At 35.7% G+C, this 26,822-nt stretch overlaps 1 protein-coding gene across 1 annotated transcript in view; it reads left to right on the forward strand.

The window, feature by feature from the left end:
* CSMD3 (CUB and Sushi multiple domains 3) overlaps nt 1–26,822 on the forward strand; it is a 734,654-nt gene that overhangs the window by 486,768 nt on the left and 221,064 nt on the right. The window contains 3 exon segments of the mRNA XM_067292283.1: nt 2,414–2,540; nt 3,385–3,587; nt 20,997–21,188. Coding sequence (XP_067148384.1) covers nt 2,414–2,540; nt 3,385–3,587; nt 20,997–21,188 — 522 coding nt within the window.

The raw sequence follows: 26,822 nt of genomic DNA on the forward strand, positions 1-26,822 counted from the left end.
AAATACTGTTGAAGAGATGCAGTACGAGTCCTATAAAATGTCTTAGACACCAGTTTATGTCTTCTAGGCTTCCTGGGCTGAGAAATATATAGTAAGAGATTAAGGGTGTCTTAGCAGTGATAGAAACGCACAACAAGATCAGTAAGAAAGGAGCATGTTCAAGTTAGAAACATGCCTGAAACAACACAGCAAAGTCTCATAGCACCAGATTTTGTACAGGTTTGGGATCTCATAATATGTCCAAACAAAACCCTGGGTATGAAAATCCTGTGCTTATCTGTGCTGAGAATAGTCTGGTTTAGAGTTTATAATAGATAGACTGAATAGTACAAGGTGAAGATGAATAATCGGTAAAACTGTTCTCACAGACAGATTTCTGTTTTATAGAAATCTTTCTTCCAACATTCACTTCTAGTTAGAATCAGATTGAAACTAGGCTTCTTTGCTACCCAAGAAAATTTAGAAGAAAAGGTTGTTTCTAAAGCACTGACGCTTTTTCTATCCAGAGTACTTGTTCATGCTTCAGGTAGCTGCCTGCACTGAAGTTTAGGGCTTACAAGACCTTGGTCACAGCCCAGCACACCATCGCTCTTTTAGAGTACACAGACTGTTCAGCCAAACCCTGTGAATCCATGAAAACAGTGATGCTTTGCAGGGAATATTTTAGATTGGCATTTACAAATAAAATGACTCTACTGGCAATTTCTGAGCAACATTAAGTCAGAAGCCACTTCAATTTGCTGTTACAATCAGAAATGGGATTTAAAAAAAGGTGTCTATAGTTTGAATGTAATTTCATGGAAGAATGTGATGTGACAAGACAATAGCAAAACTGCTTTCTGGCAGTTCTAGTTATCATAAGCTTTAATAAACATGCAGTAAATATTGCAACACAACACACTAACCACTGAATTTATAGTAAGAAAGAAAAATACTCATTCCATTTAACCTGAAACCCTTAGAAGTATCTTTAAAATTGACACTTGGAGACAAAGTCACGATGGTTAATTAGGATTGTCTTCATAGTAAACAGCGTGGAGGAGGAAGGTGCTTGCTCCTTGGTGCTGACGGCCACCCGCAAGGCTGCTGAGGACTCCCCACTCACACCGGAGGCGGCACCCAGCACACGCGGGAGCTGGAGCCTCGCTGGAGAGGCAGAAAGTAGCTGCTAGGGAAAGAGAGGGGACCTTCTAAACTGATAATAAAAAAGTAAACCATTTATCCTCTGTGACAATTAGAAATAGTAAACTGATAGTTGCACACTGGCACTGGGGTGGGAACGTAATTACTTTTTCGTTTTGTTCAGTTTGTCAGTGAATAATTTTCTTTTTATAGAGCACTGTATTTATAGCCTCATGCACTGGAGGAATAATAGACAAGCCTGTCCTCTGAGCTGAATAACCACTGAAGTTTGTTTTTTTTTTTAAGAGATTTTAGGAATTAACAGGTTGGCAAGGTGCTTAGAAAAGATATGAAGGGCCACCTGTCTCTGAAAATTTACTTTTATTATGTCAAAGAATCTATCGAGTACCATTTCACTTGTATCACAGAACACAGAGATCATAAGGTAATAAATCTCTCAACTAAATATTTTAGGTGATGTTAAATCAAAATAAAACTGCGTTTTAACTCTACCAAGAGATCTAATCAAAGCATTATTTTGGCTTTGGAGTTCACAAGAGAGAAAGCATTAGCAGGACTTTAAAAAGAAGGAAAGCAAAACAAGGAGGCTGTAAAAGCCTAGGGAGTCTACATAAAAATTAGATTTTCTCAGAGATTAGGTATCAAGATTATGAAATATTCAGCTTTGCCTAATGGCTGGCTGAAGCCAGCTAACAGGGAGCTACTTACCATCTGCTGTCCTCTGAGAAATAATATAGCTTCCCTATGATCACACTTCTTTAGTAAGAAGTTTTACAATTCTTTTATATAAACCTAAAGTATGATTTTGTCTCTGAATAGCCTGTTTTTATATAATTCATTTCCCCCCTGTTTTGTTTTCATTTTCTTTCCTCCTTACTCACTTGAATAGTTTTCTTTATTTTATTCCACTGCTTTTGAGAAACATCAAGCTGTTGGGTTTTTAAGTAACAATCCTTGTTCCTTTCATTATACAATGGCTTGTTTTCTGATTATTATATTGCATTCAGAATGATTAGAAAAACATAGGTGTTAAAGGAAAATACAAGAAAATTTAAATAAAAAATATACTCATAGCTTGCTTTCCCAAAGCGCTTAAAGAACTTATGTGTTGTCTTAAAATTTTAGGAAATACATTCAGTTTTATCATGTTTGGATTGAGTTATTTGTTCAGCAAGGCGGTAGGAGTATAAACTGATTGCTCAGATGATTAGTTGGAAGGCCATCTGTAATGAAATGGAAGTAACACATTATGCAATGCTGTTTTTATTAGCTGAATGCGGAGGTCGTTTTAAAGGCGAATCCTCAGGAAGAATCTTATCTCCCGGCTATCCTTTTCCTTATGACAACAATCTGCGTTGCATGTGGATGATTGAAGTAGACCCAGGAAATATTGTCAGGTACTGAAACCAAATCTTAATTATATATAACAAATCTCTTTGATTACATAATAACTAAATCTTAATTATACACTAAAAAAGAAGAGATTTAAGAATTTAAGATTTCACATGCAGATCGAGGCCAGTATTTCTGGCATCCTAGATTTGGATCTGTAGATTTGTGTTTAGCTATCTATTTTTCAAAAGACATTGTCTGATGAAGATCAAACCCTAAAATTGCTTATCATATTGTGAAACATTGATGAATTTTAACCACTGTGTTAATATACAAAATAGAACTACACTGTAACTGGAAATCTTGTAAAAAAAATCTAGTAAGAATGCTATTTTGATGCCAAAGTCATAAAATTGCCTGCATATAAAGTAAAAAGTGATGGAGTCAATGGAAATATTTAGTGGAAGAATCAGCTAGACTCCTCCCACCCAAATTATTACAGTTCAGTAATTATTTTTAGTTGGATATTTATTGACACGATGTGGCCACCTGCTTGAGTTTACAGTGCAATTTAACTTATATTGATGAAAATCTGGTACATAGTGTTGTTTTAAGAACGGAAAAATCTATTGAAAAGATTGTGTGGATGCTTATAAATTATTTGAATGACTAAAGTAATGTATTATTTCATAGTACACAAATTCAAATATTATTAATTTTAAAGGAACTTTGCTTTCAAATATATGTATGCATTGGGTTTTTATGTACCCAAATGTAAAGGTATCAAAAAAATATGGAAAATTACCCCTGGAAACAGCAGTTTATTTACTTTCTTGGTTTAGTATTATAGCTAAAGATATATTGTTCAGTAATATGAAAGCTGGTAATAAAATCATGGTATTCTTACAGCCTCCAGTTTCTTGCTTTTGATACTGAGGCATCACATGACATTCTACGAGTTTGGGATGGTCCACCTGAGAATGAGATGTTACTCAAGGAAATTAGTGGATCTCTTGTTCCTGAAGGCATTCACAGTACACTCAACATAGTCACAATCCAATTTGACACGGACTTTTATATCAGTAAATCTGGGTTCGCCATACAGTTTTCAAGTAAGTTTATGAATGTAATTATGAATGTAATTTTTAGATACTTTCATTATAGGTGGCTCACCTACAGATAATTAGTGCTGGCAACAATTCAAATCAGTGACAATGTTTCTAGCTGTTTTGGTAGGAAGAGAGTTGGTAGATTTGTTGTAAAACTATATTTTTATCTTTTTTTCCTAAAAAAAAGATTGTTTGTGTGGGTTTCAAAAAATATCCATGTCTTTTCCTATTTGGCATTGTTTCAAGGGCAGCTGGGAGAGTGCAGGAATGCTTATAATTACAGCTAGTGTTTTTCACAAAGGGGATGATGTAGGAATGTCAAAGGCTCCATCCTTTTCTGATCAATAAGAGCCTCTGCTTCCCAAGACATCTGTGCAGAGTTTTCATTCCTGCTGCGTTTGTATGGGATGAAACAGGAAACGGCACTGAAGGAACAGCAGTGTCCCACTCCCTTTCGCCTTCTAGCACTGTGTCATCTTACAGACTTTAACAAGCAGGCAGCATGGTGACAATTCAAAGCAGTTATGTAACTGTTATTAAATCCTTTTAGAAGCTTTTAGTGCTCAAAGAGAAGAAATCTTCAAGTGAGGTCAATTTTGGCTTTTTTTTCTTCTAGTCAGTAAAATAATTTTTCCAAAAGGCTAGCGAGATTTGGTCAATTAGCATCATTTTATCTAGCCATAATGTTTCTAGCAGGGGTTGACACAGAGATGGTATTTTTTTTATGATAACAACATTAACCTTGTTGTGCTTTCTATGCTTGGGAGTTGTATTAGCCCTTATTTTCCCCTACCCTCATTCTTTCTGTTAGTATGACAAATGCATGCGTGCACCTTCACAGTAACTTAAGTTGGAGGGAACCTTGAATGGAAAAGAGGAATGAAGTATGTGAATGAGAGGACAAAGTAAAAGGCATTTAATTAGTAGCAAATGAGTGCCTTTGTTCCATTGTGTGTTCTTTTGAAGCCATGAATAAACCTTTTAATCCTTTAGCTCCAAAATATTTTTACAACCTTATCACCTTGCCCCCTTAGAACGTACTTAGGAGAGTCTCAGGTATCTGCTTTTCAGCCTCAGCACACTCTCACTTATTTTGAGGCTGAGCCAAAAAATTATGGGATGAACATTACATATTGAAATTATTCAATCAGTTATCTAAGTTGAGTGGGAAAAAGAGGTTGATGTAGACTAAGAGTGGGGTTAAAAGGAAAAATGGATTGGACGTGGGAATAAACCATCCAGCAGTTACTGATGTACTTCCAGTGCTTTACCTGAGAAGAGTTTTTAGACTTTCATCTGAAAGGAGAGGTATTCTACTTAATTCCCCATGCTCTTGCCATCTGTTGAGGTCTCATTATGACAATTTAAAGGATCCATGAGGTGTTACTGCCTCAGCATTTGTCTTACTTTTCAATCCAGGCTCCTTCTCAAATACTTGATGTTGCACAGTTGGGGTAAATATTTAGTATTTATTAAGGAACACAGATTTTTATTTTTTTTATCCTAATTTAAGATTTTTAGAATAACACATAAAAAGCTATGCAGCCTCAGTTACGCTTTTGCCCTCTGGATACAGTATTTTACTAGCCAGGAAAGAAATATCTTTGAGGAGGAAGGAGAAGGATAATTCTATATAATCTTATTTTTAGCTTGAATATACTTTCTTTGAATATATAATGTAGCCTGAGTGAAACAGATGGTGCCTACATACTTTAGCTACAGTGTAATTAACAAACAGAAAACTCACACAGGGGAGGTATATGCTTTTATTTTCCTCTTGCCATTTTAGGAAATAGAGTATGAGTATTTAACTGGATTATTGGCATTTTAACCTCGCTAGGAATGTTAATCAAAGACAATATAAACTGTATGTTTAAATGTTTAGAAGCCCCTGAATGCTATATTTTTTATATTATTTTCTTAATCCAATTAAACTAAAAATCTGCTTCTACGATATGGATTCTCTTTTTTATCAATTCCTCACAGTCTTTACTATCTTTCCGTCAACTGCTCATAAACAATTCCACATCTGTAATTTATGTAATGACTGAAGAAATTTACCATTGGTAATGTGGTATAATTTGAATTTTACTCCTTTCTATATCATCCAATAAATACAGAAAATGAATTTGCAAATGGCAAAATAACAGGCAAGATAGCGTCCTTCACCAAATGAAAAGGGAAAAAAAGCCTAGAGAAGCTGATATCACAGAAGCACAGAATGGCTGAGGTTGGCAGGCACCTCTGGAGATCATCTGGTGCAACTCCTCTGCTCAGGCAGGGTCACCTAGAGCAGGTTGCCCAGGACCATGTCCAGTTGAGTTTTGAATATCTCCAAGGATGGAGACTCCACAACCTCTCTGGGCAACCTGTTCCGGTGTTCAAGCACTCTCTCCCTCTCTCCCTATACATAAAAATAAATATGTGAATATATTATATAAATAGTGGAAAGAGAATTACAAATCAATGAGTATTCTTGTATGTATATAGGTAGTGCTATTAGAATTGACTCTTAACTGGGGCTGCCCAACACCTTCCCTTGCAAGTCATCAAAATTGTTAATAATGTGCAAACACAAGGAGTCAAGATGAGATTTTTCATGCTCATTGCCTGAAACAATCTGTTTTATTTGCTTGTTTGCTTTTGTTTGTTTGCTTGCCTTTTTTTTTTGGAGAGAAATGGGATTTTGGTATCTGAAATAGTACAACCATTTCCATGATTTTAACATTCATAAACCCTTTCCATAAGTAATTAATTTCAGGACAGCTGCTTATTTTATGCTGAACTGAGGAATGCTGCAGAATTTTTTTATAGTTGATTAGGACAAAGTCATTAAAATTGTGTATTACTATGGAGAGAGAGAAGAGAGGGTGATGGATGTAGGATGAAAGGAGGGACATCAGTCCGCTCATGGTTCCTCCGCCATCATGTAGCTAGGACTACCAAAAGCACAGCATGGCCCAGAGCTGTAAAGGAGAAGGAAAGGAGGATGAGGTTCAGCTGAGCTAGCAGCATTTGTTGTGAAAAACCTGAAGAATGAGGCCTTTTTTTAAAATTATTTTTATTCTAGGATTTATGTTCTAAAATTGCTTTTGGTGTGTGTTCTGCCTTCTAGAAAAACTACTTCACGTTTTCTTGAAATAATGTATTTTTACCTTTAATTCTATGGAGGAATTCACATCTATCTTATGTTTAGGTCATTAGGCTGTTGAGATCAGTTACATTCACTGAAATGGATGATCTTCAGATGTGTGGATCAGACGTTTAAAGTGTAATTAATAGATTCTTTATATAGCACAAACTAAGCTGATGAACTCTCTCCCAGGTCAAAATCAGTATCCAAATTAAATTCTGCATCCAATACCTCGATCTCTAAAATGAGAGGAGAAAATATAAGGCTCTGAAAGAAGCAGTCTCTGCTTGTTTTATACATATAATGTATGTAAAGAACAAAAATGCTGCTGCTTATGAGTTCACATCTCATCATTAGGAAGAACATGTCTAATATTGTCTTTGAGGTGAAGTATATCATTTCTGTGTTGGATATTTGCAAGACATGACTCTGGAATCTCTGCGCTCAAACTTAAAGCATTTTCAACTTCTATGGTCTTCTTTGAGATGAAGTGAAGGAACACAATAGAAAGCAGAGCCCACAAAACCTGAACAGCAAACTATAAAAAGATGTGTATTAAAGCAGAATATTTAAGTGTATATAGAATATTTAAGTGTATATAGATACAGAGAAAAATGAGAACCTCTGGGGATTCAACATACGATGAAGGGTTTGGGAACGTGTTGTGTAAATGGGACAATCGGATTGAATGATGTAGCTAGAGAGGTGGTGCCTGAGGTCTTTCCTCTTTGATTAGGAGGAGTGAAAAGTTTACAACGTGCCAAAGGCAGTATGCCCACGGGAAGTACTTGTTATCACATATCCTCTCAGAACTGTCTGAGATAAGGTATTCAGGGCCCAAGTCACACTGGAAAAACATCAATGAAAATATCAGTAACTTAATTTGGTCAGTATATTCTATACAAAATAGAAAATCAGACCTTCAAGAAAAAGAGAAAGGAACAAATGTGTATTTGCCACAGACATGAGCTATATATTTCAGGGTCAGACAAAAGTATTAAGCATAATGAAACATTTTCTTCAGCTGACTTTGCTTCATCTCACCAAGCTGAGAGTAGTCTATGAGAGAGGGAAGAGAAAGAAGTAGAGGGAGAGAAGGAGAAATGAAAGAAGATAAATGGAACATTAAGAACAAAAAATGAGGTGATTATAATTCTGTGTGCTTAAAATAAATGGTTTGCTTGTGTCTCTTAAATGTGCCTGAAGTGTGTAATATCAGATCAGATCCTGTTGAAGTCAAGGAGATTATTTCCATAGATTTCAAGGGTCTTTGAATCTGATATTACAGAGAAAGTTTCATCTCTGCTAGTGTTTAACAGCTCAGGTACCATTTAGCATTTATGCAGAAAGAAAGGTGTATCTGTATTCATCTCTCATAGACTATTATTTCCCTGTTCATAGCTGCACTACTGAATCACTCAGCACTACAGACTTCATTCCGATCATGCCTAAATATGCAGTAACAGTTCTGATTAATTAAACAGAGCACACAATATTGAGCTTTTTTCCAGCTTTAGAAGACAGCCAGTGCAAAACTAACCTGTTAAAAAATTTTGAATATTTGTTTTTTCCTAAATATATGCTGTAGCAGTATTTTATATCATGCAACAACAATTTCTGATGTAATAGTAAATGCCTAAAAAATGCTTGGATTTATTTTGCTGTCAAAGTTACTTTACTTATTTTAAGATAAGACGAAAAGCCCTTTGGAGTTACTTGTCTCTGTGGACTGCAGAAAAAGCCTAGATAACAGAGTCAAATATCTGCCTACCTGGATGGCTTAAATTTGGCAAAATTAGTTTCTAGTCTGGAAGTACACTGCATGATATTGTTTGTTTTGATTATGTTTAATGCTTAAATGCTTACAAGTCAGCTTTCTATGTTTATGTTCAGTGCTGATTTATAGCCACATAATGTTATGCTCCTAAATGGTCTGTTTCTTCATGTGTTGTTGTTGTTGTTGTTGTTGTTCAGAGAAAGCCATATTCACCATACTCTCATTTAGGAAGATTTTTTGAGACTGAATATCCTCTTATATTTCAGGTTTCCAGTAGCAGAGAGCTATAGTTCTGACCTGTTTAACCTGCATGTGATCTGAGAGTGGATTTGGGGGATGTAACTGTTTTCTTTCTCAGACTGCTGTGCTAGTGTAGAGATCCCTCCCTAAGATAACTCCTTCACTTTTCTGAAGAGAGGAAAAGAGGGCTTATTCTTCCTTGTGTCTGTTCCATAACAAGACATTTTTTTCTCGTCTTAATGTTTTCATAATCTGCGTTTGCTGATTTTATTCAGCCTTGAGAGGAGGCTTTTGCATTTAATGATGTGAGATTTGAGGGTCACTGTTTTCTCTGTCAGATGTATCTGCAAATGCTGTTTCCGAGAGTTAACTTCAGAGAGTTAGTCCGGTGGGTTTTGTTTCCTTGCTTTTTTTGTGTTGAGAGACATAAAAGAAAGTAGCCATTCATTCTATGATCTGTTGCCTTATCTTTTAAGTAGCGAGTATTTGTAAAGGGCATTACCATAAATGATGCTTTCAATGACAAAACTTGCAATCCCATCACATGTTTGTAAGTGACATTGACTGCATCAGTAGCCGTTATTTCTTAGTTCAGTAGTATATAGGTAGGATACATGTCTTTTATGCCAGTAAATACTATGAACTAATGTTTCCTTGTCAAATGTCTTGACAATGGCTTGTACCTAGAGTTATCTGAAGTTACTGCATGGAGAGATCAAAGCAGTCAGAAAGCATTGAAAAAAACAAGTTAATTATAATTAATTATGAAATGATAAATAAATAAATAGTCCTCTTCGTCATGTCGTCATAGAAAGCAATTTATTTTAATTATAATGAAGATTGAACTTCCTTGATTTAAACCCCAGGCAACACAGTTTTGCCAAACCTTTGTCACTTACATCAATGCAAAACCCATTCATTTGCCCTAAATTTACAAGTGTGTGGTTTAAAACAGACTGTCTGACTTAGTGGGATGGCATTTCAGAGAATTCAAGCTGATTTAGTTCTATATCGAGAATGTCCTGTGTCTCAGTTTAAAATCTATATTTCAGTTTTATACATATGAAATTATTCCTTGAATCTGAAAAATCTCTTGGCATGTTTTCTATTTAAACAATATGAAAACGTGCACTGTACTTCAGGTTTTTAGGATAAAATTTTTAATTCTGGTGAGTCATTGCACTTGCAAATAAAAACCTCTCCAGTGCTTTATAATTGTCTATAAAACAAAATAAAATTGGAAGTGCAAAAATACCTTTATGCAGAATCATGGTGTTACAAATAGAACTACCTTTATTTTGTGTTTAAAAATCAATTCCTCCTTAATCCTTTCTCTTTGGTTGATCTATTCTCTTTCATTAAATTCTTTAAAGTTGACATTGGATCCAAATAGTGCACAACACAGTCAAAATGTTTCTATAATAGTAAGTTTGTAAAATTCTACGACTTTAAAATGCTGTCAAAGACTTAGCAGGTAATAGCAAAGGTAATAGCATATTTTTATTTTCAATTTTCCATTTTACATAGTAAAAATAAAAGCGTATAAGCTATTCTAGGTTAAATTATTCTGGATACCAGTTGTCTACTAACAGATGGCTGCGACATCAGTAGAAGGGCATTGCAATTTGGTCTGTATCTACATATGCAATTATATGATCTTAGTCACAATAAAAAATCAGGATGAGGGGATGAGGAAGCCTGCTCATCAAATAGTAATTTATGCTTAATAATACAGATTGGCTCTTTAGGTTCCTTCAGGACCAAAAGATTGTCTTGTTTGTCTTCTCTTGCTGAAGCTTTCACTTCCCTGCATTACCTTTAGTGCCAGTAAGTGAGCAAAGCTGCATGAGATCATGACTTGCTGCTTTTCATCTTTTACTTGCAAAGAAACTTCTCCCCAACCACCTGTCATGTGGAGATTTCACCCTGAAGTTTAATCTTTGCATTCGTATGCTATGCTGGTTATTCAGCAGTGCTCTTTGGCGCTCCTACAGAGAACTACAAGTTCTGCAAACTGCAGTGTGAATGGCAAATTCATCAGCTGAGGTTTACAGGAATTATTTTGGTGGAGCTATTTAAAGGTTACATTTTGTATCTTTAAATACATATAAAACTCATCCTGCCTCACTGAAATATCTTCTTACGGTGAATTTTGCATGTAGGACAGTAGTATCAAGCTGTTTATTTTGTGTTCCCTGATGAGGTACTTCGTTAAGTATTTGGTACAAGACATAGAAGTGTATGCAAGTATGCAATTGATATCCAGAAATGTGGGTATGGAAACCATCCTCCAATGGTGAATACATTAGCTGCAGTAGTGATTCTGCTCTCTGTTTTCCTCTGACAAATTCTGGTATTGTGTTAATGATACTTAGAAGTGGATTTTCTGTTCTTCCTCATTGTCAGTATAACTAGTTTCCCTTATTTATATGATTCATGTACCATCCTTATATGTATACACACATATGCATGCACAGGTGAATGTACACATGATGGGCTCTTTCCTGGAGGTACAGAAGGACTATTATCCTTTTTCCATGTGCAGATTACAGCAGAATGCTCAAATTTACAAGAAGGACAGCTATTTTGGGAAGTATCTTCTGTTCCTCCAAGGTCTTGTCTTCCTGTCACTTGTACATCTCACATTTTTAGTTAATGAGTGTGACAGATGTGGGTTTTCTATGTTATGCAATCCATATCATAGGAAAGACAGGTGGTTTGGAATCTTTATTGCTAGCTTATAATGGAATAAACATATCACAGAAATGTAGCTAGAGAGAAGTAATAGTTTGGGAGAATGGCCAAAATAGCCTTACGTAAGTGAAATTCCTTGAAGGCATATGAAACTAGATTTGCACTTTGATATTTTTTCATGTTCTGTTACGATCCTCACTACCTTTTAGAAAGCTTTCACTAATGGAATCCAGATCCTCTTTCTCAAGCAGTAATTCTTTCAAACTGTCTATGTGGACTTCGGAGTTCCATATACATCTTCTTACTTCAGTTATGGGAAGAGCTACTTAACATGGAGGTTTCTTCAAGTTTGTCACTTCATTGTCTGCCCCTATTTTCCCAGTTACCCCATTCCTAACTAAAGCTGGGTATTTTGTCAATTTGTTCAACTAAAGGAGGATATTTGTTGTTATTCTATGCCCATAGAAATATCTGTTTTTAAAATGCATTCCAGTAAGCTGCCTGATTTCATAAATGACAGATCTGGCAAAACCACTCGACTGAAGGAATGCCCATCTTTCGGTCTCGTACACATGAGTGTCAAAAAATTATTTATTGACTGGACTCTTAGCTTACTAGCTGGACATGTTAAGATGCACAGTCTCAGATGTAATCATTTTCATAGAGGAGTTTTGAAAACTCAAAAAAGAAAATGAAATTAAGAATCAGAGCTGCAGTCTTCTTTCTGTCCCTGTCTTGAGACAACTCAGCATGTGTTGCTAACAAAATTGTGTTTTGGGAAGGTGTAATCTGTGTCATGCAACGAATGAGAACAGAAGCCGTTTTCTGACAAAGATTCTGTAACTTTCTGCAAGCGACCACAGTGCTTTATACCTCCTGAAAATTAGTATAATGTTTTCCTAAGTCACAAATTTTAGATATCTTAACAAAGATTAGGAGTAAATCAAGTAATCAAGTAAATGGACAGAATATTATCAAATAGTGAGGCCGGTTCTGTATCAATGTCAAACTATTCAATTATAGTACAAAAACCTGAAGCAAAAAATCAACAAAAGCTGAAGGCATCAGACAGATTAAACACCTCCTCACCCTTACCAGGTGTCATGAGATCCCCATTTGGCCATACCTTTAAGAACTCCCAAATTACTAAAGGGATTTTGAATCTCTAAGGCTATATGCATATATACAATTTGTGATACTAAAACACAAAACAGAAAATTTAACTTATAAGATAGGAGCAATATCCTCCTTTCTTCAGAGGATTCCAATTCACCCAGAGTGCAAAATCAAGGACAAGGCAAACCAGCAGTGCTGGTACCTCTTACACATCTGTGTCCTTTAACAGAACAAGTTGTGCAGTATTCTGTAAAGAATCAAATAATAAAAAAAAGATATATTTTTATTCAGATAATCTTAAAGATCTTTTCAATAGAAATTGTATTAAAAACTGGGTGATCACTGATAGGATTTTCAATGTGTGAGTAGTCTTGTGTGTGGTCCAAGAGCCTCATGATTGCTTCTTTCTGAGAAGTTATTTCTATCTCCCTGTTTTCATAAATATACATAAAGAAATATGTCATCTGAAACAGGGATAGGTCTGGTAGAAAGAGATTAAAGAACCTTATCATTCTGGGAAAAAAAAAAAGTAATCTAAATGGAATGAAGATTTTCAGAATACTTCTCCCCAGCTGGAGAGCATTGCCATATTGTCACACTTACATATTGATTACATATTGTCACACTATCCATTTTATGCTGATTCCCATCAAATTATCTGAAACCATATGTCAATTAATTTATCTGAGGCTGAGTTTCATACACAGTGCCAGAGCTATGAGCTCTGGAAACTTGAGTAATAATAGATACTCAGAACTGAAGAGTTCATATTTACAGAGAAAGAGATCTGCTTATGAATTTGGGAAAGATAGCTCTTAAGTTTGTCCAAGAAGATGTGATAAGAGCTGTGTAGTACTTCAGTTGTTAAAATGCATTTTGTTCAAAACCATCTGAAGTAGACTGGCAACAACAACAACAACAACAAAAAAATTAGTGTGTCTCATTAAACCCACGCCTGTTGTTTACCTAAGAAGTAAAATGTATCTCATAGTAACCTCAGACAAAGTCCTCCACAAAAGAACTTGTCCCCACCTTTCCCCCCACAAAAAAGACATGAGAATATACCAAGTTACGATGTAAACAATCTTTTCAACACAAGTCTGTTAAAAATTACTACGAAAGTTAAAAATTACTATGAAATACTTCTGATTAATAATCAATATAATGCATAAAATAATAGGTGTGGAAACAATAGCAGTGAAATAATATTGAAGTATGCATATATCCTAATTTCAGGATTCACCAAGTAGTCTGTGGTTTCTAACTTGATAATGTTGCCATGATGAGAATGTCCTGCTGGCTATGCCAGAGCCTTGGGAAGTCAATGTGGCAGTGGCTGCTGCTCAGAAAAGGTTGGGAGTGTGCGACCTGGAAGCTACTAGTAGCCAGTGCTGTCTCCACAGCGTCTGTTGCTCCTCCATCTCTCCCAGTCCACCCAGCAGCAGGAAGAGCAAGCCAGCTCTTTGTGCCAGCTCCAGATGTTCCACGTAGACCTTCTTTTCTTACAGAAACTGGTTTAAGAATTGCACTGGTTGTCTGGTCTTCTTGATCTGCAACAGGAACTTACACAAATGTATTGGCTATTTTCTTTCCTAGTCCTTTTATTTTGAGTACTTGAGTACTGTTTGAAACAGAAACTGAAGGCAGGCCTAACTTCTTTGTTATTGACTCTTGAACTAGTCAGTAAATTCTATATGAGAAGCTGCATCAAAATACATTCTATTTTCTGCCTCAAATTAGAAGAGGAGATTGAACAGTAAGTTGCCCCAATTTACTGTGATATTCGCCTACTCCCTGTGTTAAAAAAAAAAAAAAAGGTGCCTCATCTTATACCATCTAACTTTTTTTACAATTACCAAACCTGAGAGGAGGAAAACCCAGGTTTAAGTGCCTAAGATGATATAATTAAGAATTAGGCAATCAGAGAACTTGTGAAGCCTGATTGTGCAAAATATTATACTGTATTTTGTTGTTTTTTTTTTCACAAATATAATTTTGATTCAGTGCTTTATTCTTAATATTTTCCCTTTTAATCTTCAAACAATAACTGACAGTTTCACAAACTTAGGTAGAATCTGTGAAGTCATGCAAAATCAACAAACTGAGTCTATGGTTAGAATTTACTTAAGAATTGTAATGGCTTTGTTTCTAAATCTCTGCTAGGTCTACAGCAAATGCAGAAGTTAAAAATAGATAAGAATTTGTCTCAACAGTATTTCAGTTGATATAGGACTGAGTGAAAACACTGTGGCCATTTTATGCTTCCTTTTTCAGGGAGAAGTTGTATGGAAGATTGGGTTTGAGATAGCAAATATCAGGGTGACCTGATTCTCAAACAGACAGTATTAAAGATGCAGGGAGACTGCAGTGTCCATATGGGTAAAGATATTACCTGGAGTTTGGGACAGCTTGTATTTTGAAGCTGCAGTCTGTCAGGATTGGTTGAGGCTGATGAAAGTTTGGAAGGCCAACAATTATAAAAGGTCTTGATCTGAAGTGATAGGAGTTTAGAAGAATATGTTGGTTTAAATAGATTAAGACTATCTTTGGTTTAGGAATAAATTTGTTTGACATGCTGCAAGTTCTGAATGGTTTGAAATTTGGCAGGCTTAGAACTTCTACCCTGAGCTTGTGTGCTGAAAAAGAAAAATTAAAACAACTTTTATGGTTTTTTAATCCTCTAATAAACAAGTGAAATTCTCCTTTCTCCACTCTCCAGAAGATACGAACAAATTAATCAAAACAAAAAATCAATTTTATCTCAGGGTTGGGGTTCAGGCTCTTTACTGATGCTAGACTCAATATACATTAAGAAACTAAATTTAGAAATCACTGTTAACAGCAAGAAATCCTGGGACATTTATTATATTGATCCTAGCATTAGTGGAGTCTATTACTGCTTTGTCGCACTTCTAATGCCATGTTTCAGAGTACGTTTCCTGCATGAAAATGGGGCTGTCATCTTGGGACATAGCAATCACATACTGAATTGCCTGGGCTCATGAACTATCAGAAACCTTTGGACCCTGGCAGAATCTTGCTCTTTTCTGAGGCAGGAATGATCAATTTGCAATAGTTTAATTATCTAATTTATTGCATAAAATGTATGCTGGTTCCTTATTATTAAACGGATATATCAAAATGTATCAGTACTTCAAATCAAGGAAATTTTTAGACACATCTGTATTTAGATGCTTCCTAGATATGACTGAGTGATGTTTTAAAGGGTTCTGCAGCTCTACAGGAGCACTTGTGCAGTCACATCCAGCACAGTGAGTGATGGTTAAAGAAATTCCCTCCTCTCAGTCTTGAATGACCACCTGCTAAGATCTGGTAGCTGTTCATATGAATGCTCTTAGGACAAACTCAAACAAGTTTCCTGGGAAAGTGTCCTACATGGCTTGTCTCCTATGAATCTCCAGAACAAGATTCTACCCCAAGTCCTTCAAATCGCATAGCAGAAATGGGGTAAGATAAGTAATTCTCCAGAGAAAGTGTCTTGTGCCTGTGTATTGGCATACCTTCTGTGGAAAGCTGGTGATCTCCTATTCAAAGTCTGTATGAGGAAATATGTTGTATGGATATCTGAGATACTAAGACTCCCTTGTGGGTCCTTTGGCTATTTCTGCATTAGCAAGTAGCATAGGGCAACAAGACCTGATCTATAGTTTGAAACTGCTGGTCCTGGACCCTGCTGACAACACTATACTTATTCCAGATATATTGTTACTTCAGAGTTGTTCTACTAAAGTTCAGAAGACTATCCTCCAGTTTAATTTCATCTGAAAAAAAAACAGTCTGTGCTCCAGAACAATGTCCCAGTGTAAACCAAAGCACAGTAAATGCATACAATCTGGAGTTTATTTAAAAAAAAACGATCTGAACTGAAATGCTAATGTAGAAACATACTCTGTCTTCCTACCCTGAGCATGTAGGCAAGGTCTATATGCCTAGTCTGTCCCTTAATATATATCTCCTGAATAGTTTGAACATCAAGTCTCATTCAGCTCCATCCTGGAGCTGGAGTTCTTGGTCAACAGCTGTCTTTTTGTCTTTTAGAGTGGTAGAAGGCTATTGACTGTTTGCAGTGCAATTATTCCAGTCTAGAGAAAGAATAAAAGTTTTTTTGTATTTCTCTATATTCATTAGGAAAAAAACCCTCAGATGAACACACACAGGCTTATACTACACATAATTGTTTTGCTCCTATCATACTGCATGTGCTAGGTAATAGAAACTTGTTAGAATTTGTCTTTTCCCATCTGAAATATAGCAATTCAGTACATCAGATATACTGATCACACTTCACTAGTTATACAAGATAATATGACCAGAAGTCTCTTCTTAACTGTGAGTTTACAATGATTGTAATAGAATACAAAACAAGCTACTCTTCCCTTAATTTAGCTATTAATTTAATCATGGTAAAGAGCTTTGAAGCCTATACATGAATTTATGGGGGATTGTGATAGCCAGCTCCATTGATTTTTCAGAAAGCTTTCAAGACTGCATTGCAGGTATGATAGCAAGGTTATAAGGGACTTTATCATTCCCAGAGTTTTCGCTTACTCCACATATTTTCGTGAGGAATGACGAAAGCGGTGATTGAGATCCCTGAACATCTAATAGGAGAAAAAAAAAGAACAAAGTTCTTGTGCTGGAATATACACTTCATCTATGAAGCGCTAAGGACACTTCAAAAGGAGAGAAAGATAGGCCGAAGAAATATCATGAAAATAAATATTCAAAAATAAGCAGAATAAAGAGGCAAATAGCGAGCACAGAATGCAGTAAAGAATGCCTCCCACTACAACACTGGCAATGGGGACCCCCATCGCAAATCAAGTAAACAGACAAACCACAGTTTTACACAGTAGTAATGATGGGCTAGAGTCAGGCAGAGCCTAAGGAGAAGAGCAGAAATTACAGAAAGCTGTGATTAAGAAATCCATATATGAATATAAGGTTAATATATGTTTACTGTCAAGAAGTGCACTGGTTCTATAATTATATCCAGTGCTGAGATTTTTCTTAGCCAGTTTCCTTCCTATAGAGCTATTTTTTAACCTTGCCCCAGGGAAAAGATATTTCTGTATTTGAGAGTTCTTATTCTGACAATTTGATTTATCAAAAAAAAAAAAAAAGTCATTTCCCTCTCCTTTTTAAGGCAAATATATGCTGCCAAGTGAGTCAGAATAACAAATTTATTCTTAGGATAGAAGTTAGATGTCTAACATAAGGTATTCATATAGGATTCTTCTCTCAATGGAAAAAAGATTGACACATTGGGAGGATGTTTTATGCTGTTTTTTCACATTAGAATGGTAAAAATCTAAGACAGTAGGTGCTTCTCCCTTTTTCTATTGACCATAGAGAGAATCTAGAAAATGAGCCTACTAACAAGACACCTAGTTTTCACGTGGTGAAAATTAGGTTAAATGAATCCCACTCCTAATTAAGTAAGATGCATTTAGACACATGATTAGAAAGAAACATCTGTGGTTGTCAGAAATACTGTAAGAGAGTCATTTATTTACAGTTTAAGCTCACCATAGAAGTGTGGAAAGGCGTTTGGAAAGGTGAAAAGTGTTTCCTTATTTAGCCTTTTTTAAATGAAGGGAAAGGAAAAACTGAAGATGAAAATGGTCTTTTTAGGAACTGCATAATCATCAGTTATTTCTAGGTATATATATAGGGTATATGTTTAGCTAAGTATATATATTTTTTGAAATGGAGGTGACAGATACAAAACCGATTGGAGTGCTTGCTTTCAAATAAAAAAGGGGGTGGGGGAAGAGTTTTATAGATATAAATTAAATATTCAGAGCAATAGATGCATTGCAAACTTAACTGTGTTTGACCTGTCCAGTTTTCATAAGTGTATCCCTGCATACCTATCCCAGGATTTTACCCAATAGCCAAAGTTGTGCAGATAGATACACTGCTGAAAGCTACCATCATCAGCATGCTAGAGATCACATTCCCGGAGACTGTGGGACAAATTATCTTAACCCTTCCAAGTTAGTAGCTTGATAGCTTTATGTTATACTTGCAGTAAGAAATCATCACTGCCATTGTTATCCTGATGATCATATTGAAAATAATGTTACACAGCACAACCACCTGAATAAAGAAATCACAGATCAGGTAGTAGAGATATTATAGAGGTTTTATTTCTCTCTGTCTTAAAGTACATCCTTAAAGCAGCACTTTAACAAAAAACATAGGAGCAAAATGTTCCACGGATTTTAGACCAATTAAGACAAATTGACTATTGATTTATGAGAAAGTAAAAAATAAATACATCTTTTCATGGCTACTAGTGTTTTTTTTTAATGCTACGTTCGGTTCTCTTACCTTTTATCCATTGAGAATGCAGTCATTTATTCTTTATCAGACTATTGAGAATTTCTGTATGACGTTAATGGATGACTCTGAAATAGCAGCTTACCTTGTCTGTCAGATTGTTTCATAAATCCTGCAATTAGGTTTGATACTCTTACAGAGCCTTGCAGATGGCTCAGCACACTGGCAAATGAGAATCAGACTTCTACAGGCTGAGTATTTAAAAACCCCAAATCCGGACTTCATAGCAGTGTATCTGTTTCCGCTGTGGGAGCAGAGACCCTGCCATCTTTAGCACTCTAGTGCTGTAATGCAGGAATGAGCTCTAAATCCAAGTCTTTTTTAAAAAAAAAAAAAAAGGTCTGTGTGTTCTTAGTAGAAATTCACGAATTTAAAAGAAGAATCATAGAATAATTCAGTTTGAAAAGGACCCCTGGAGGCCTCTAGTCCAACTCGGTGATCAGAGCAGAGTCAGACAGATCCGGCTGCTTGGGGCCTTGTGCTCTCGAGCTTTGAGTGTCTCCGGGGTTAGAGATACCACAAGCTCTGCGGGAGAACCACTCCGGGGTTTGACCACCCTGGCGATGAAGCAGCTTTTCCTCCCGCGTAGCTGCAATTTCCCTTGTTGCAACTCCTGCACATTCCCTGGGTCCTTCTGCTGCGTGCCCCTGCGAGGAGGCTGCCTCTGCCGGCTCGGTGCCCTGGCACTGAGGGGAGGAAGGCAGCCTCCTCTTCCTCGGGCCAAGCAAACCCGCCGGCTGCCCTCCACAGAGCTTGCTTCTCTCTGTTAACATTTCAAAGAGGTACTTCTTCATTTCTGAGGGACATGGAGGAGAAATTTCCCTAACTTACAGTCAGAATGGATCTTTTTTTTTTCTTTACTCAGAACACTTCTTATGTGGAAAAACAGTAAGAACCCCCTTAAATTTATAGAGCTAATTATTTTATTTTTGATTAACTGTGTCTTGGAAAGCAAGATACTTGATTTCTAGGGAAATAACCTATTTAGACCATTATTTCTTCTTAAAAAAATATAGTAAATATACAAAAGCACCCACACTTCAGACAAGTTCTGTTGGTATTAGCTCCCCAGAAAAAGGGCATCTGAATTAAACCCTAGTCCTGCCACTTTACATTTATGGTATGCAGATTGCCAAGTTCAGTGGGACTAGTTCCACGGGCAACCCTGACTTTTGTTATATGTTTGTAGAACACACAATAAGCTGCAGTTCTATAATATAAGTAGGAAATGATATTTACTTAAATAAAGTTTCATGTGCTTACTTTTCATATAAGATTGCATTTTTTGCAGAGTATTAAATAATATACTGATCATCAAACGTTAACTAGGGAGAAATATTTGTAAATCTGTACATGACACTGCTTTTGTAGTCATTGTGATTGTGAGTGCAGATATAGTCATCATCTGAAGTTATGCATTATGTGTGACTATTTTCTCTCAGACAAAGTCCATATGTATCTTCATATAGTTTTGGGTTTTTTTTTTTATATTGCTACAAAAGCCTAGCACAGTAAATGTGCTGTGTGTAGGTATATATACATACATACATACATACGTATATACATATATTTAAATATATACACACACACACACCATTGGAATTTGCTTCCAGAGCTGCTGCTAAATTTTATGCAGTATATACATTTAAGAAGTCCAGCATTGTGGAGAATTGGAAATGTATGCAGGCATAGCTATTTGGACAATCTGAGGTTCTTTATCAGTTTTTCCCATTATTCATATTAAAAATTCCTCTATGTTATTAGTGCAGATTGTCCTGGGTACTAGGAAATCTACTTTCTTTGTTACATATTGCAATGCTACACAGAATCTGTACAAATAATAAATGAAAAAAGTAGGCACCTTCAATAGTTAAAATAGATGGCAAAAATTAATACTATAGAAGAAGCAGAGTATTGCTCATATATTTTAGTATGATTTCTCAAAAGCGTAGAAGTGAATAGGAAAATTTTGGACTTGCAGAGCTGCTTGACTAGAAAAATCTAATGACAAATTGAACAAATGTGACAAATTTGGATTGAAAACCTGACTTTTTTCTTTATTTCATTTTCCCCTTCTCTTTGGTAGGCTCTGTAGCTACCGCTTGCCGTGATCCTGGTGTCCCCATGAATGGAACTAGAAACGGGGATGGAAGAGAACCTGGAGACACTGTTCTTTTCCAGTGTGACCCTGGATATGAACTGCAAGGAGATGAGAGAATAACCTGCATTCAGGTAGAAAACCGGTACTTCTGGCAGCCCAACCCACCAGTCTGTATAGGTATGCAGAAAACCTCAGAGAATGCTTTCCTAAATTGTGAAATCCTAGTGTAATTAATCACACTGCCTTAGAAATTGCCTTTGAGGAGCAAATGCATAAGAGTATTGTGCACCTGATAAATTATTCTGTATAAAGCTTCGATGGATGTTAGCATGATCTTTTCTCTGTAGATGTCCGTATAATAGTTCTTGTCCTTTCCTAATCAAGGCCGTGCCATTTATAGTTTGATGGCCTGTGACAGAGAAAGCAAGAAACTCGGTGTCAATGACATGGTTAGCTTCGTTTTAAAACTTGGAAAAATATGATAATTGTGGAGGATTTGGTTAAAGTTAATGTGCCCAAACTTGCAAAACATCAGGCAGACGACCTAGTAAATTTGTAGACCAGGTAAAATTATGCAAGGACTAATGTAGGATGCAACAGAAAATAATTAGAAGATGATAGCTTAATTGCTCTGACAATTCGTTATTGTTTTAGAAAGAACAAAATTATCATTAGTAAAAAATAGGATATGCCATTTACTTTTGGAAATATTGTCTCAGTCCTTAATGCTGTTTTGATTAGCACAGCCCATATTAAATGGATTTTAAAAGCATTTAATTTGGTTAACGGAATCATCATGAAATGTAATAAGAAATTACAAAAGTCTCTGGTAGATTATGGCCTTCCAATAATCTGTTCTTGGCCAAATCCTAATAATTTTTATTACTGATTTAGAAAAATCTAAACAATCACTATCTACACTATCTAAAACTCTACCACTTCTAAAGCAGAGTGATAAATAATGATGGGGAAAAGTCAGCTGCAAAAACCCATCTGGGTAGTTTGTTAAATCCTGTGGTGATGCTTATGTGCCTAGTATGGTTTTTAGTGCAATCAAATGTGATGCCATGCGGGTGGAATGGCAAGACTTTGTCTCAGAGGACAGTGGCTGCAAGCCTGAAGATCCCTCAGGGTTGTGATAGATAACCGGTTATCTATCTAAATCTATCTAAATCGGACCTGCAGGTGTGATGGCATAGAGAAAAAGGAAAAGGGGATTTTTCTTCAGGGAAGTACAAGTGGGAGAGCACTGGGTAGGCCAAGTGCTGTGGTATGGCCTCCGCACAGGTCTGGGTGACACCGCTGTGAGGTCCTGTCCTTGCTCTTGGTGCCCGGAGCAGGATGGGCTGGAAGAAGGGGGAAAACAAGGGCAACTCAGCAGTGTTAATTATTAGTTAGTGCTCATTAGTGACTGCTAATGAGACAGCAGCCCTCAGCCTGGAGAATGTGGAGGGGCCACTCGGCGGGGAGAACAGGGGCTCTGCAGGGCATCCCCCTGCCCTCATCCCTCCTCTGGGTGGTCACAGGGGACACGGCTGGGGACCTAGCCTGAGACTGTGCCTCAGAGGAGCACTTGGGTAGCTTGCCAAAATTTGCACACTTTCTTGCCTTTAATAAGCTTAACTTGACCTTAGCTGTCACAAAATAAAATCTGCATCCTCTGTGTGCACGCGCACGTGCGTGTCTGCACCCAGATATTTGCACACGTATCGTGGTACTGACGTGGTGTCTGTGGCTGTTCTACCTGCCACATCACAGTGTTGTTTTCTCTGTTCTTATTCTCCGTACTATGCCTTCTTGTGTAGTTTGACTGGGCGATCCTCGGGATGTGGACTGTCTACGCTCTTTGTTGGAAGAGTGCAGAAAGAAACATTTTATTGCTCAGTTATTATTATTCTTATATCCCTATGCATCTATATTGTAACAATAATTATAATTGAACATATGTAGGTGTTTAAAGACAAAAATAAAAGGAGTGCTGGAGTCTAGGAGCATGCCTCATAATGAATATATTAGACCATAGTCCTTATATTTATTGGCCTCATAATATTACTGTTTTAAAAATATTTTTTCAGCTGAAAATAACTATTCTATGATAAATCAGAGATAGTAATTTTAGTGATTATTGGTACTGAGCTGATGATAGTATTAAATAGATTAAATACAAGTACTCACAGATGCATGCACTTGTTTTCTTAGCTGCGTACATCCATTTGTTTGTCTAATACTTGTAATATCCACACACTATGCAGAAACACCTATAGTAGCAAGAATGTGTATTATGATGATGAACTGGCTGAAAATCAAGCTTGAAGATATTTTGTGATGATTTCCTATGATTATATGTTATTTGGGATTATGAGCTGCTCTGGTGTGCAAACTTGTCTTGGAGCCCAAAATTTTCAGAATTGTCTGTTGTAGTTGCGTACACTCTCAAGTTCATATTTTTTTTCCAAACATGAAATATATTCACTTGAGCTTTGTTGTTTACATGCCTGTATATCAAAACTGTGCAAAGTTTAGTCTTCAGCTTCATCATGATTTATATTTTGGTAAAGTCTTACAAAAAATAAACATCATTTTGTTGGAGGAATGAAAGGCAGGGGTAATTCTTGAGGTGCATAGGTATAGCATGCTCTAGATTTGTTTTATCAGTTCTGTTCACTACAAAATATCTTCTCAAACCTCCTCATTATTAATGCTGAAAGCTCAGTGAGTGTACTTGCAAATGTTTCTTCCAGCTGGGGCTGCCTTGGTTGTTTAACTTTCTATAGTCTTGTCTATAATAAAATTTTCAGAAGGCCTTCATTTAAACGGAAATAGCGATGGGGAAGTTACAAAGAGCTAAATATTGGTTCTACTATTTTAATTCTTTAAAGCGATGAAAATTAGAGATTCCTCTATACTGAATATTTTCTGAGAAGCTGTAACTTGGAGACTCCATGTTTCAGAACTGAAAAGTACTGAAAATATTAGTGTAAAAGAACATTACTGCTTTTATCTTGTCTAGTTCTTTTACTTACCCAAAAAATCAACAAAAGTAGATAGCTTGATAGTTACTGTTCTATAAAATGGAATATTTTTAAGGATATGGATAGATTTTTTGTTTCTGTTGTTTTGTTTTAAACAAGGTCTTGATTTTCATTCATAGATATATAGAAAAGCCTTTGTAAAGAGTGAATTCCGACAGTGATTTCCTCAAAAAATGGGATCAATATGGCACTAATACCAATGAAAATTTCCCTGTAGCAGATCTTTTGCAGTTTTCTGTCTTTATCTATATCAGTGATGTAAGAATTATCAAGTAATAGTGAGATTTTTTAGCTAGTTTTACTTGTGTTTTAGAACAAATTATATTTTCAGTATTTTTGTCTTTTCTTTCTTTTTTCTTCTGATGGCATATTTTAAATGGATGAAATTACAATCAAGTCTTGTTTCATAAAGCAAAATTTCCATAAAAAGAAAAAAAAATGCAGTGAAAACTTAATAATTAATATGATGTCGATTTCAAACTCTTTTGGGATAAGTAAATTTAAACAGGTATTTTTTTTCTGAAGATCAGGCATCAGTCATTACCTTGTATTTAATAGAGATAATTTCAGTATTATCTTTAATATCTCTTCTTAAAGCAAAATAACTAATGAAACTATGCATTCTCTTTTGTTAATTGTAATTCACTGAAATAATAATAATAAAAAAAGCTGGAAAGTTCTAGAATTGTCTTTTGCTGCCTTCCACACAGATTAAATAGGTTTTAGATAAAAATTTGTACTTCCTCCCCTATAAATAATGAATATTAAAATCATCATAAACAGACAGTGGTATCTGGCACAATGGTAGCTCACCACTATGTTTACAGAGATGTTTGCAGATGAATTAACATAGCCTACATCTAGTTTTCACTGTATAATACATACACTGAGAAACACAATATTTGTAGTGTAGTGACATCTGCCTTTCTTTCTAGATGGGCTGTTACATTTATTCAGTATTGTGTCTGATATTATAAATAATGATAGGTGTCCTTCCTGGGAATGTTATGCTCTGTTTTCAGTGCTGGTCTTCCCTCAGTTATGACTTAAAAACAAAGTTACAACACTATTAATAATATTCTTCTATACATTAAATTCAGAAAATGGTATATTCTGAAACACACACGATTTTAATTCAGTCACAAGGAGAAAGATAGTCTTGCAACAACTTTAGAGCAAATAGGAAGCTGAGAAAGGCAACATCATCTAATGATATTTTCCATGAAAAAAATCATTAATGATGTTGCCTTTCTCAGCTTACTGTCTAACAAAACTTTTATCTAATCAAACTTGAAAGAAAAAAAAGTTCTGAAATTTGTGAACCTGCAGAAAATTCTACCTGGGAGATATTTTATATAGTTGAAGATTAATGTTCATTTCCACTATTTATGGTAAAGTTTGAAATAAAATAAATTTTCACTGCCCAAATTCCTGTGCTTTCCACTTATTCTGTGGGCTTTCTTTCAGATTATCAACTAGACCTTGACAAAGATTAAACCAAAGGAACTGTCTCCTCACTTTAACAGAAGTAGTAACTGCTAATGTGTAGGTAGATGAGTAAGAAAATGCTAATATGCAAATATTCTAACATTGAACTCAACAGAGAACTAAACTAAATCAAGATCATGTCAGGAAAGTATCACGAATCCAGACAGTAGAAGAAGATAGTCTGGAAGGAGCACATACGGTTTGAGTTAACATCTTTGTATTCTCACTCTCGATAGGCAAAAGCCATTCAGGGTGCCTCAGAGAGGATCTTCAGCGTGCTGGAATTTAGGGGTCGTGTCAGTGAAGCTTGGTTATAGTAAATAACCTTAATGTCTGATCCTCTTTACATTTTCATTCTTGAGATATACAGATGGTGCAGCCTAAACATTTAAGGTACTTGAAGAGCATGCACGTGCAGGGTCATACTGAAGAACACTAGTTTCAGGTGATGAGCAACCTTTATATTCCATGCATCCTTGCAGTTCAAGGCTATTTTGCACAAACTCTTTTTGTTCAGCAGGATAAAGGGTTACTGCGACCCCTTTTACAGTTAAAGGAACAAAACTGCTGTTCTATAATATTTTTATCCTGTTTTTTTAATCTGAATTGTAACAATAGAACATTAAATAAAATATGCTTCTGATTAGGAACAGTATCTACCTTAATCTTGTGAAGATTGTATAATCACTGTTATGATCCTTATTGTAAAATCAAGTAAGTTTTGTTAATCATGTAAGTTTTGTTTTACAATATATAAAACTTCTCCAAACTTGTAGCCAAATTAAACTTTGTGGAGCTTTTAAAAATTTCTAAAAAACTGCTCTCATTATAAAATTTGTGTTTGGCAATTGTAAAGAAAAGAAAATCATCTGTGCTAACAGTCTGGGAAGATTATTCTGTGCAGTTGTTAGTTCTATCGGTTTATAATAATTATATGTTCCTAGAGCTAGGTAGGTGTTGTTCAACTCCTAACTGCTTTTAGACAAAATAGCGATTTTGGAATTCATTACTGCTATTGTACCAAAATATAATTGAAGATTCTAATTATATTTTTTCTTCTAATGGTAATTTAGCTATTTATTACTCCTTTTTAATATAAGAAAAATATATAAAATGGACAAATAACATGCTCTTTCTGATATGTAATGTAACTCCAGATATATTAATCTAGTTAAGGTTTCTAATTGCATTACTTGAATTCTTAAATGATTTGTGATTTATTTCTCATGACATTAAAAACTATTGTGTATATTTCTCAGTTGATTTACTGAATATAATGGATTTTATACAA

This window comes from Apteryx mantelli, chromosome 2 (assembly GCF_036417845.1).
Source record: "Apteryx mantelli isolate bAptMan1 chromosome 2, bAptMan1.hap1, whole genome shotgun sequence".
In the NCBI taxonomy this organism is placed as follows: domain Eukaryota; kingdom Metazoa; phylum Chordata; class Aves; order Apterygiformes; family Apterygidae; genus Apteryx; species Apteryx mantelli.